General features: G+C 43.2%; 1 protein-coding gene across 1 annotated transcript in view; it reads right to left on the bottom strand.

Annotated features, from left to right (window-relative positions):
• The window catches only part of PRKAG2 (protein kinase, AMP-activated, gamma 2 non-catalytic subunit), a 231,275-nt gene that overhangs the window by 14,886 nt on the left and 202,944 nt on the right, over nt 1-13,445 (bottom strand). The window contains exons 7-9 of the mRNA XM_014528202.1: nt 5,589-5,670; nt 4,591-4,649; nt 916-961 (exon numbers count right to left, since the gene is read on the bottom strand). Of these exons, the coding sequence (XP_014383688.1) occupies nt 916-961; nt 4,591-4,649; nt 5,589-5,670 (187 nt within the window). The remainder of the gene's footprint in view (nt 1-915; nt 962-4,590; nt 4,650-5,588; nt 5,671-13,445) is intronic.

Raw genomic sequence — 13,445 nt, 5'->3', positions numbered from 1 at the left:
AGGGGCCAAAGAGCCGCATGTGGCTCGCGAGCCGCTGTTTGCCGACCACTGCCCTAGCCCTTTAGAGAATTCTAACGAATGTTCACATTTCACAGCTAGGCACAAAGGTTGCTTATCATACCAAGCGGATTATGGGAAGTACCAAGCGAAATTTCAATTTTAATTTCAAAATTTTCTTTCAACTGGTCCCTCCATTTCTCTCTAGTTCACCCGCCCCCACCCCGTCAAGCCCCCTCCTCAGTGACTCCCACCAGTCCTTTATCTATGGGATTCCTGCCAACCGCCCCTGCCGTCCCCCGCCCCCTCCAATCCACTGACACAGAACAGTTTCACAATTGTGCAACTTGAAATGGCCCCATTTCAGAAAGGGTACTGTGATTATAAAGGGTGAATTTCAATGTTACAAACAAAATGAAGCAATTGTGACATTATTTTCATGTTATCTGATCCCAATCATCTAGTTCAAGGTTCACTTGTTCTATGTTTTCCATAATTGGTAAAGAAATAATTATTAACTTTAAATAAGAACAGATCCTTGCTCTTGTTAATCTTAGGCATTCCTTTGGTGCATTTTCCATACAAAGGCAAATTTTTTGGGGGGGTAATACTTCATACTGAAATGGTGGCTCCATTGGGGGCAGAGATATGGGTGCTGGTTAGCTTACTCATCTTCACATTCCTGGGTTTAGTATAAAAACCTGCTACAGGTTCTCTATACATTTCTATTAAACAGAATGGGTAATATACACAGTAGGATGGCATACTATCAAAACTAAGATATAAACAAATGTTTTAATTAATGCAATTTATTTTATCATTAAGCAGAGAGAGAAGGATCTGTGAAATTAAAACATATACGAAGTAGAACATTTTTTTTCTGATAGTAAAATATTTTAAATACCCCACAGTACTTACCCCTCCATGTTTCAATCTTATGTTCCTCTAATTCATAAATCTGTACCTGAAAATAAGAAAAAATTCTTATTTACAAAAGTTAATGTAATGTAAGAAACATTTCATCACTGCTGCTGAATCCTATAATTCAGCAGAGGCAAACAAGATAATTCAATGCTGGAAATACAAATGAGAAAGAAAATGCTCTACATTTCTCTGAAGATAAATGTTCTGTCAATTTAAAACATAATAAACAAGTCTAATCTATTTCCATTAACCCCTAGAGTGCTGGGAGCACGATCGCGCTCCTCCTGTCTTTCGCCAGAAGTGCCGGGAGTGCTATCTCGCTCCTCCTGCAGTGTCACTATCAGATGCTAGTAGTTCACTCTTTATTGACAGATGGCACCTAAGTGCAGATTACTTATGATGCCGAATGTTTGTAGTTCTAAAATTGACCACTGGCATTTATCTGCCTAATTTTTTACAAGTGCTATGATTTTATGAAGTTTACTCAGATTCTGTAGTAAAGGTTTCCTTACGTTTTTGAATATGTAACTTCATTTACTTGCGATTCATATTTTTTTTCCTAAACGGCTGTAAAATCAGCAAAAATGCCTTGGCAATTTTAGCATACAGTGGGGCCTTGACTTACGAGTTTAATTCATTCCGAGACCGAGCTCGTTAAGGAGCTCGTTAACTCAAATTACTCTATCAACTCAATGCAAAAAATTGGCTGAGAGACAGCTGGTATCTCAAAAAAAACTCGTTAGTCAGGACACTCGTAAGCCCTACTGTAGTTCCTAGGATATTGGTTGGCACTCAAAGGGTTAATTTGAAAATTTCTGATATGCTTTAATTTTAAAGCACACATGGACATATACACTCATTCCTTCTTTCTGAGACAACAGAAGATCCTTAGCATCTCTAACTTAAAAAGAAAAAACAACACACTTGAAAAACCCCTACACAACAACAGTCTCAGCTGACTAACTGTAATCCCCAAAGGAAGGAGGGGACAGGAAAATATTTGAAGAAACAGTATCTAAGAGAATGGAGAAAAAGAATATAATTTCAGTAGATACAGAGGAAGCATGTGACACAATTCAACATCCATTCATGATAAAAACTGTCATTAAACCTGGAAAAGTAATATCCTCAACATGGTAACAGCCATCTATGAAAAAACTATAGCCAACATCATACTTCACAGTGAAATACAGAATGCTTTCCCTCTAAGATGAGAAACAGGCAATGAGGCCTGCTCTCATGACTTCAATGCTCTACTGGAAGTGCTAGCCAATGAAATAAAGTAAGAAAAATGCCATGTTCACAGACTGCAAGACTCAATATTGTTAAGATGCTAATTCTCCCTAAATTGATCTACAGACTTTCAATAATACCAGCAGGCTGGGTTTTTTTGTTTGTGTGTGTGTATATGTGTGTGTTTTAATCCTCACCTAAGGATATGTTTTTTACTGATTCTAGAGAGAGAAGAAGGGGGGCAGTTATGTTTTTTACTGATTCTAGAGAGAGAAGAAGGGGGGGCAGGGAGAGAGAGAGAGAGAGACACTGATGTGAGAGAAAAACATTGACCAGTTGCCTCCTGTACATGCCCTGACGGGAATCGAACCTGCAACACTTTGTCACACTGGCCAGGGCCCATCAGGCTTTTTATTTACGTCACCAAGAGACTATGGTACAAGAGATAGACAAGTAGAACAATGGAGCAGAATGGAGTATAGCAACAGATCCATACTTAAGGCAGTAAAACAATTTTATGACAAAAAGAAAGGCTTTTCAAGGTGGTACAACTGATGGTATTTGCAGACATTATTATGTGCATAGAAAAAATCCTGACAAATGTACAAAAAGGCTCCTAGAACTAAGTGAATCTTATAGGATAAAAGGTCAATATATAAAAATCAATTGTTTTTATATATGAATGATGAATACTTGGAAAATGAAATAAACCATAGCTCTCACAATAGCATTTTTCTGTATGAATTAAGAAAATGAGGTGAAATGTGAAGAAAAAAATGTATCCTCAAGTATTAGCTGCACTTAATAAAAATCTATCCACTTATTAATCATACTCTGTGATTTTGCTAGTCCACAAGCAGAGAGATGACTATTATAAGAAAAAAATCAATATTTGCCTGCATTGATGGTATGTAAGAAATCAGATCTATCATCTGAAATAAATATGAAATAACTACAAAGTCATTGGCAAATTTTCCTTCTAAGAGTTATGTCCTACGAAGAAACTTATTTTCCCGTTTTATGAAGGAATTTAGTTAGTGAGCAATATTGACTATTACATGTAAAAACAGTATTCATTGGATTGTCTTTTACCTTTTAGATACCCAAAATAGTACTAGTTAAAGAAACAAAGTATATAATTCTGTCCTTTCCCACCTGTGCAAACAAAAACAAAAACAACCTCTACCATATGATTTCACTTATATGTGGAATCTACAGACACAATAAACTAACAAACAAAATAGAAACAGACTCACAGATACAGAGAACAGACTGATAGGTGTCAGAGGGGAGAGGGGTTGGGGGGCTGGGTGAAAAAGGTGAAGGGATGAACCAAAACAAACAGACAAAACCTCACAGACAGCCGACAGTGTGGTGGTTACCAGAGGAACGGGGGTAAGGGGTGGTAGAAGAGAGCAAAGGGGGGAATGGTGATGGAAGCAGACTTGATGTGGGGTGGAGAACACATAACACAACATACAGATGGTGTATTATAGAACTGTACCACTGAAACCTATATAATTCTATTAACCTATGTCACCCCAATACATTCAATTAAAAAACAAAGAAAAAACAACAATAAAAACACACAACCCCTCCCCCAATACAACAAAAACCAAACAAGCTGGTAGAATCACGTAGTCAGAGTGTTAAAGGCCATACGTGGGGTTCTCACTCTTGTCTTACAGAACAGCGGGGCCAGGGGCCAGGGTGTCGTGCCACAAAAATGAACCCCAGCAGTCTTTTTTTAACTGGCAGGAAAATGTCAGTTAAATTTCTTCCATTTTAACTTTTACTTCTTAAACCACAGAATACATATCGTTCTTGTTACAGAATTTTGGGGTAAGTACATGAAGCTGTACTCCCATCAACAGGCCATGAAAGTGAGCCCCGTGGTATTCTCATCTCAGAGAGTGAGGTTGTCACTGGTGACAGCCATCTGGACCGGAGTGGTGCCGAGGCCGCCTTCATAACAGGCCATGAAAGTGAGCCCCGTGGTATTCTCATCTGAGAGTGAGGTTGTCACTGGTGACAGCCATCCGGACAGGAGTGGTGCCGGGGCCGCCTTCAGTCAGGGTCCAGGCTGCGTCTCTATGACAACGTGCCCATATGCTGTTCCAGGTCATACATTTAGTGAAACCTACAGAACATCTAGGCAATAAGTCAGCGCATGGAAGTCCACTTCCGGTAACTCCTGAAAGCTGAATAAAGACGCTACAGCCTTTCATTTACCTGAGGCGACCTTCTTCAGGCTTAAACATATGACTGATTTACACAGAGGTTCCTGCACATCATATATATTTGGAAAAATCAATCACCAGCACCACCCCTGTACCACCTCTCCCCTGCCCCCCCAAATCTTAAATGCACACACAACCAACCCCTATACACATACACAGAACACAGCTCCGATCAGATGAGGATTCTGGTACTTACCATGGGTGATTTATAATATCTATGTAGTATATTTATGAAATCTGTAATTGTTAACATTCCTGGAACAAAGAATTGTATGTTAAATAGGAAACGATTAAAACACAAAAAAATTGCAAATGACAGGCAAACCCTGGAATAGTTACTAGAACAGCTTCTAAAGTACACGTCTCAAGCACCGTTTAATATATTATTTAAAGCTATTAATCTGTTAATTATCTACAGCAAACTAAGATACACAAATTTAGCTGAAATTGAACCCGACAGTAACTGGAATTAATCACAGTACTTGGCAAGTCAAGGAGAGAGAAATGAATGACTGTTACAGAACATCACAAAAGACTTGCAGCTACATGTAAATAATTTTAAATACTTTAAAATAAGATCAAGCATTCCAGCAGCTCTGGAAACATGGCACTTCTGGGGGCACGACCCTGTGCCAGGCGCCAGGACTGCAAGAGGAAACTGACCATTTCACAGCAGCGCTGAGCGGCGCACAGCCCTGGCCGGGGACACCCCCGGTCTGCCATGGCTCCCAGGATGTGGAATTTTGCAGTTTAGATGGCATAAGTCACACAATGTTTTAATAGTATAGCAATGATTCAGCGAAGGCATTGACCACTTTTATGCTTCCTTTGCCCTGTCAAAAGGTGTTCACCCTGGAGGGGCCACGGGTGAGCAACCGTGAGCACGGGTGGCTGACAGACAGACAGACGCCCGACCACAGCCTCCCCCTCACACTCTGGTCCCTGGGCTCACAGGGACCAGCACATAAGATCCTCCAGAGACAACAAGGTGCTGAATCAAAGGAAATTCAATCAAAGTAGGGAAATGATTTTGAATTACCAGCGGCCCTCCCTTATCCGGATGTAAAAGCAAGAATGTTCTTTAATTTGGTAACATGTTTACTAGAGTGAATTCCAATCAGCACCCATTAAATGCCTTGGGCTTTCTGCTTTGTTGCAGATTTCCCTGGGGGGTGAGGGGGGCACACTGCTTACCTACAAAACTTTGTTTCTTACTTTCCCACAGTGGCGCTGCTCGAACACCATTGGCTACTAAGGCAAAGAAGGCCTTTTTAACCTGAAGACAAATAAGAGAAACAACACATACTTTTAAATTCCAGGTCAGGAAGAAAAGTGCCTTCAACGAAAATATTCAACCAATCTTATCAGTTATCTTCAACATTAATTTTTCTAAGTTTGAAAGACGAAAAAGAACCAAATTTATCAATATTAGCAAAAACGCTTTTGTATTATATTTGAAGGCATATAGGAGTTGGAGATTATTTTATGAAACTGAAACAATTAACTTCAAAAAAATTTTTTTCTTATCGTATCTAAAGACTTGTACACAGAGACTTGATTTAGTAATTAAAACCATATACAATAATTAAACTTCGGAGTTTCATTTTTCTTTCAGTGGTTCTTAGTTCCTTTGAAACCACTGAAGTTAAATCAAATTCCCTGAAATGAAAATTTGTTTTTTGTATGCTCAATAGCAAAACAAACAAGCACACTTTCTCATGCCCCCGAGGCTGAGAAGGAAAAGGTCTGACAGGTATAATTTATTGGCACTTTTATGGGTCAGCCCCTGCTCAGGTTACACTCGCATACGGTATCTCAGGAACCCTCACGACGCACACCCCTGGGAAACACGGCATCAGAGATGATAGTGCATTAAAAGCCGAAGTCCAGGGATGCAAATGATCCTCTAAATACCAAGAACAAAGAGGGAAAATGGTTCAACTTCACTAATAGCCAGAAAAAGCCCACATAAAAATCAAAGCAAATTAAAAGTATCGTGTAGAGCTGCTAAATAAGCCGTTACGTTTTAGTCACAGCACCTGCTATCAGTGCTGTTGTAAAACCACTGGTGGCACCAAAAATTGTTAGCTTTTGAGCCACAGCTTGTATCAGAAATCACTAAAATATTCGTATTGTCTGAGCACTTGCTTTTCTCTCTGAATTCCTTACTCACACTAATATTCTAGGAGTAGGATTTCTGAATCAAAAATGATCCATGTGGCATTTTTTTCTCATACTGAAAAAAGGAAAAATACCCATCTCCAACAAAAACTAACATGTTCAGTATTGGTAAACCAATGAGCAGAGGCATCAAATAGTATGATGATGAAAGCTGTGCTGCAGTAAAAAAAAAAAAAAGCAAAAACAAATAGCGCATTATGTATGGCAGTGAAAAATTCAGATTATAAAATTATACATTATAATTATATACAATTTATGTTTAAATGGAAAAGATCAAAGAGAAATAAGCAAAAAAAACAATAACCCTTCTGTATCAAGGAGCTGGGGCAGTGAAATACATTTTGTTGAAAAATTCTTCATTGTTTTCGCATTAACTAAGAAAGAAAATTCTGTTCTCACTCACTGTATTCTAAAAACCCTGTTAACTTAATGAAAAGAAATGAGAAAATTACAGAACGTGGAGCTTCAAATCAGAGCAGGATTAATAACTCTGTGCCTCTTTGTGCCTTTAACGTGACAGATTTTGCCTTGACTTAGAATGGCTTGTGTAGGTGCCTGTGGGTACGGGGGTCTCGTTGATTAGTCTCGGCACAACCTTAGCCCGTGCAGCGCTGTCCTGAGCACAGCAGGGAGCTCATCTATCAGCTGAATGAACTGGCAGAGAACTGGGAAGAGGAGGAAGTCGAGTCCATCCGATGACATGGACAGACATGGTAACTAAACGGCACCATGAACTGATGAAATAGTTTTTGAACCACAGCCTGTAATCGAGAATTGCAAAAAATATCCAACTGTTTGTTAACTAACAGTTATGGCATGCAGGGACGGTGTGCCAGTTTGAATGGGCTATTTCTTTTTTCTAAATTTTTATTTATTTTAGAGAGAGAGAGGAAGGGCGGGAGAAGGAGAGAGGGAGAGGGGGAGAGAGAGAAATCGATTTGTTGTTCCAGTTACTTATGCATTCATTGGTTGATTCTTGTATGTACCCTGACCGGGGATCAAACCCGCAACCGTGGCATATTGGACGATGCTTTAACCAACTGCTATTTCTACCTGGATGCTGCTCTGGGAAACCTTGATTGTGTCATAGGAAGTATTAGAAAAGAATATGGGGGAGAAGTCACAAATGCGCAGATGTTAAAACACAGGATATTTTTCCACTGATTTTTAGAAAGAGTGGAAGGGAGAGGAGAGGGCAAGAAAGAGAGAAACATAGATGTGAGAGAAACACATCAATTGGTTGCCTCCCGCATGTGCCTGACCAGGGCTGGAGATCAAGCCTGCAACTGAGAGATGTTCTCTTGACCAGAATTGAACCCAGGACCCTTCAGTCCGCAGGCCGATGCTCTATCCATTGAGCCAAAACAGCTAGGGGAAGACAGTACCTTTCAAAGGAGCAACCATCAGATGGACAGGGACACCAGCGTAAGCAGGGGGTTTATTTTCACGTTTAAATGTAAAGAATGTTCTTTCAGAAACAGAAAAACAAATCCTCTTCTCCCCGTGAGAACGGCTCTGACCATGTGGCATGTAAAAGCTACAAGCCCCGAAATGCTGCAGAGTCACTCAGTGAATCCCGCGGCCAGAATACAGAGACAGAGAGAAAAGGATTCCAGCCGAGGCAGAGACACGTGTTGTAGACACAGGCCAGTGAACGGACGTGGGGAACCGATGGTGCGCTCGGACCAGTTACTTCTGAGCAGAAATACACGGCTGACGCTAAGCAGGGAGACAGAAAAACCCCTGGAAGGAGGCGTCGATGGCCAGGTACCCGTAAGAATTTAAGGTGAGAGGAAAAGGTAAAACAAGCCAACACCGAGGAGGGTGCTGGAGTTTCTCCTCGGCTCAGTCTGACCCTCTCTGAGCCTCGACATTCTGAGTGATGAAGCGGACTGACAGGGGCTGCGGGGTTCGCTGGGCTTGTATGTGAAGACGTGCAGCATGGTATCGGCACTCGGAGCCAAAAAGAACAAATGCTTTAATTTTCCACTCTGTGCTGGCCTGCCCGGGAGCAGGCAGAGAAAGATTTACTGCTTTAATTCCCCCGCACGCACCGCTGACATGTCCACACGTCACGGAGGAAGTCACGATTCCACCCCCCAAAGCCCAACAGAATACTCTGCAGTGGACGAGACACACACATGCCTCGGAGCGTGTGTCAACCTGTGGCCCGGCTGCCCTTCTCTGCAACAGTGAAGCCTTCATCCGCTTCTTAAACACGTGCATGGAGTTGTTTGAGGAGCAATTTAAAGCTATAATTACAAAGTTCTTCACAATTACAACAGGCACAGGGTGTCACCAATTCGCCGATAAACAGCATTAAGAAAAGGACTGGGACAACTTCGTTCCAACCAGGAAAAACTCTTGGAGGTCTCCAGGACCGCTGAGAATTTCTCTTTTCAACTGATATGCCATTTGCTCAAACTGTTATTAATTTAATTTTTTTTTTTGCCGGGATGGAGTGGCTCAGTTGGTTGAGTGCCTCCCTGTGCACCAGGAGGTTGCCAGTTCGATTCCTAGCCGGGGCACATACGGAAGGCAGCTGATCGATGTTTCTCTTTCACATTGATGTTTTTCTCTCTCTCTCTCTCTCTCTCTCTCTCTCTCTTTTTCTCTCTCTCTCCCTTCCTCTCTCTAAGCAAGTCCTCAGGCGAGGATTAAAAAAGTTACTTTTTGCCCCGGATGGTTGCTCAGTGGTTAGAGCACTGGCCTGCTTGGGTCAAAGGGTCTCAGGTTCCATTCCTGGTCAAGGGCACATACCTCGGTTGTGGGTTCGCACCTCACCCCCAGTCGGGCCCGTGCAGTTGACGGGTCTCACAATGATGTTTCTCTCTCCCCTCCTCCTCCTCCCTCCCTTTCACTCTCTAAAAATCAACGGGAAAAATATCCTCAGGTGAGGATTAAAAAAACCCTTTTTAAGAGGGGTTTCAGACAACCAAATGGGATAATTAGATAAAATAGAAAGTTTTAATATAGAAGTAATTTTAAAAAATTAAATCTTTATTGTTGAAAGTATTACAGATGTTCCCTCCCCCCCTTCTAGCCTGCCTCCTCACGCCCCCCCTGCCCCCCCACAAGGCCTTCACCACTAGAAATGATTTTTTAAATAGTCAAGCAGGGCCCTCGTTGGGTGGAGACATTCTGAGAATAGATGGCCCATAGCACATCTGTGCTCCAGAAAATGGGAGTCTGGTTCCTCTGCTGCTTTTCCTATCATTTTACATATATTTTTAGTAATTCAATTGATGTGGGGCTTTTAAAATGAATGCTGATGAACAGCTAAAAGCTCTTTAAAGCTGTCTGATTTGGTTTCTTACTTTTACATCAGAGCTTGTCAAATGGGCTTAACAATACCCAACGGCGTCTCTCCTGTCTTTACGGCTCTCCACTGAGTAAAGAGGCCTGGCTTCTTAGGAACGGGCTCCCAGACCCTCCCCTCCACATTCCAGTCCCCCCGCCACCCCCCTGGCCTCTGCAGCTCTCGCAGACTCCTTAGCTTTTGAACTTGCAGTGTTTTGTTTTGTTTTTGCCTCTATGTCACAACTAGAGGCCCGGTGCATGGATTCGTGCACCAGTGGGGTCCCTCGGCCTGGCCTGCGGGGATCGGGCCGAAACCGGCTCTCTGACATCCCCCGAGGGGTCCTGGATTGTGAGAGGGTGCAGGCCAGGCTGAGGGACCCCACTGGTGCACAAATCCATGCACTGGGCCTCCAACATCCCCTGATGGGTCCAGGGTGCGGGTGAAGCAGATTTGAGGCCGACAGTGCCCCAGCAGCAACCTAACCCATGGCCGATTTGGCGAGGAATCAGGCTCCCTCCTCTACTGATCAGAGCATCTGCCCCCTAGTGGTCATTGCACGTCATAGCTACCGGGCGAATGGTCAGGTGGTCACTTAGGCTTTTATATATATAGATGCTCCTTCAAGTTCAAATGGACTAACCTTCCACTCTACCGATTAAAACCAATTCACCTTTAACTTTCGACTCCACAACAAAACCTGCCCACACCACTCCAATGGAAGCTGAGGCCCCTCCCATGCCCCCAGGGGATCTAACTAATCCTCTTTGTGTTGCTGTGGAGTGTCCCTCATGACTCCTTAGGTTTAAAAATGGCAGAGTAAAAGCACTCTGACCACTTTCCCCCTTAAAAAGTTATCCCCAAACTACACAGAGTACAAACTAGAAGCAGAATGAACAAGATCATTAGGACAAAAAGCAGACGGAGAGAGGCGAGTCGCAAGAGGAAGAGCCTTGCTGGGGAGGGGCTGAGCCTGGTGTCGGGAGAAGCACTCGGATCTCTCCCTGGACACAGAACACCCAAGACTGGAGGCTCTGGATGGGCCCACAGGAGCAGTGACAGGTCTCAAATCAAACAGGACGACTTTCAAATCTGGTCATAACCGCAGCCACTTGGCATCACCATCAAAAGGCTATTTTCTGGAGAAACTGCTCCAGAAATATACAGATAGGAACACTGGGGCTGCCAAGGAAAGGATGACTCACGAGCAAGAAGCCAGCCTGTGAACAAAGTGCACCCTCACACTGTTGGTGTCCACTTGGTTACACCACCTTGAACGCTAACACATTGCGGACCAGTAGTTTTATTGCTAGCTTTACCCAGGGCCAGATTAAGTTCCTACTGAATGAGTACAAAAAATGTTTTACATTAAAATTAAATACCCATTGCATTTTGAAGTTATTTATTACACGGTCTTACAAGCTAATATCTATATATTTTTATTGATTTTTTTACAGAGAGGAAGGGAGAGAGATAGAGAGTTAGAAACATCGATGAGAGAGAAACATTGATCAGCTGCCTCCTGCACATCTCCTACTGGGGATGTGCCTGCAACCCAGGTACATGCCCTTGACCGGAATCGAACCTGGGACCTTTCAGTCCGCAGGCTGACGCTCTATCCACTGAGCCAAACCGGTTTTGGCAGCTAATACCTTTTTAAAGAATTCTCGTGTATGGAAGGCAACCAATTGATGTTTCTCTCTCACATCAACATTTCTCTCTCTAAAATCAATCAAAACATATCCTTGGTGAGGATTAAAAAAGAAAGAAAAGAAAAGAAGAAAAGAGAAAAGAAGGAAAAAAGAAAACAGCAGGAATGAAACCACTGAAGAAACTCTAGAGGACGGACTTGAGCGACATGTGTCAGGTTCCAGGGGCACATGGCATGCCGGGCACGAGGAATGGAAACCACCACAACCAGGCACACAGTGTGGAATCCCAGAGAACCAGATACAAACAGAAAACCCCAAAAGCTTCCGTGGGGGCGGGGACAAGCACATATATAAAAGATGGAGATTAAAAAAAAGAAACACAGCTTTCCCTCCAGTAGCACTGGCAGCTGGAGGTAATGGAAGGATGCCTTCAAAATTCTCAATGAAAGTGACTCTGATTCTGGAATTCCATGCTTCCATAGTCCCAGCAGTCTGTGAGCTGAGCAGAGGGCCATGTGTGCGTCCTCACCACCCCACAGTGCTCAGCACCAGTTTTATTGTTCTCTGGAGCACTGAGAGGCTATCCTTTCATCTACTATGACTGGTCCCAAGAATGACTTAGCTTGTTGAGGAATTTTTCTGGATATTGATTATTCTCAGCTATTTCTCCTGGTTTCAAGTCATTTGTTAATCAGATGACCTTACAGTAAAAGAATCCTATGGGGTCCGACACATGCCTTAGCTTGGGTCCCAGGAGGCAGAGCCTGGCCTGCACACAGTTTGTTGGGAACGTGATCCAGGAGGAGGCGTGGAGGATGGAAGGGCTGCAATGGGCCGGCAGGTGGGCCAGGATGTGGGTGGGTGACCAGCTTGGCTACAAGTGTGGGCAGACTGACACTCATTACATTCGGAAATTCTCAGGACGTCCATTCTGAGGGGGCAAGGGAGCGCTTATCCACTGGCTTATGTCCTCCGTTGGTTAAGGAAGCCGGAGGCGGCCGCGCTGGGCTGAGGCTGGTGGTGGATGGAGGAACAGGTGATGTGAAATGGCCCACAAGAGGCCCCAGTACAACCAGAAACCTCAATCCAGGCTCATGGAGATTTAATCAACATCCTCTTCAGGTCCAGATGAGCCGTTAATTCACTCACTGAGCTGCAAACTCCGCCTCTTATCCATCGGGACATCACGCAGGCCCTGCAGCTGCCAGCAGAACCCAGACGTGCCTGGCAGGGCCCACAGGTTCACCTTCCGTGACCTTTGTTTCCTGTCAATGCATGACAGCTTCCTAGAGATGACTGCTTCTTCTATTTTTTGTTAATTATCCATTCAAACATCTTACCTGGGACTGACCATTCTCCACAATTCCTCCAGCGTTGTAAGAGCTTGGCAGTCCACCCTCATTATATTAGGATCTGACTCATCTGGGCCTGATTCAATGCAGACGGGGCCCTCCTGTGATCTCCACAGCGATCGCAGGCTTTCATTTCCTCTAATCACCATTTATTATATTTTTTCCACTCTGAAGATCATTTTCCTTGAAAATTAGGAAGTACACCAGGAGCTGAAGAGGGTCACCTCCTCCTTGTCGCCACCTGCGGCCAGAATTTTGAGCAGCAGGCCAGCCCTGCCCTTTCCTCCCAACTTTTAACATATGCAAGCCCCTCCCCCCCACGGATGTTATCCAATCCCAACTGAGATCAGCCGGCAGCCCCGCCTGGTCATCCCTTCTTTGACTCACTTTGGACTCTATGTTCTTCATCCTATATTTTTTACATTTTGTTCTAAAAACGTGTGCTTGGCAAACAATGATTTGGATACTTGCTTGTTTCCCCTTTCATTGGCATAATTAACAATCATATTAACTGGAATAATTTGAATAAGAAAATAAAGTAGTAATGGATTATAACCTAATGGAAGAT

The sequence above is a fragment of the Myotis brandtii genome, unplaced genomic scaffold (genome assembly GCF_000412655.1).
Source record: "Myotis brandtii unplaced genomic scaffold, ASM41265v1 scaffold624, whole genome shotgun sequence".
Lineage (NCBI taxonomy): Eukaryota > Metazoa > Chordata > Mammalia > Chiroptera > Vespertilionidae > Myotis > Myotis brandtii.
This window is presented reverse-complemented; position numbering and strand designations above follow the sequence as displayed.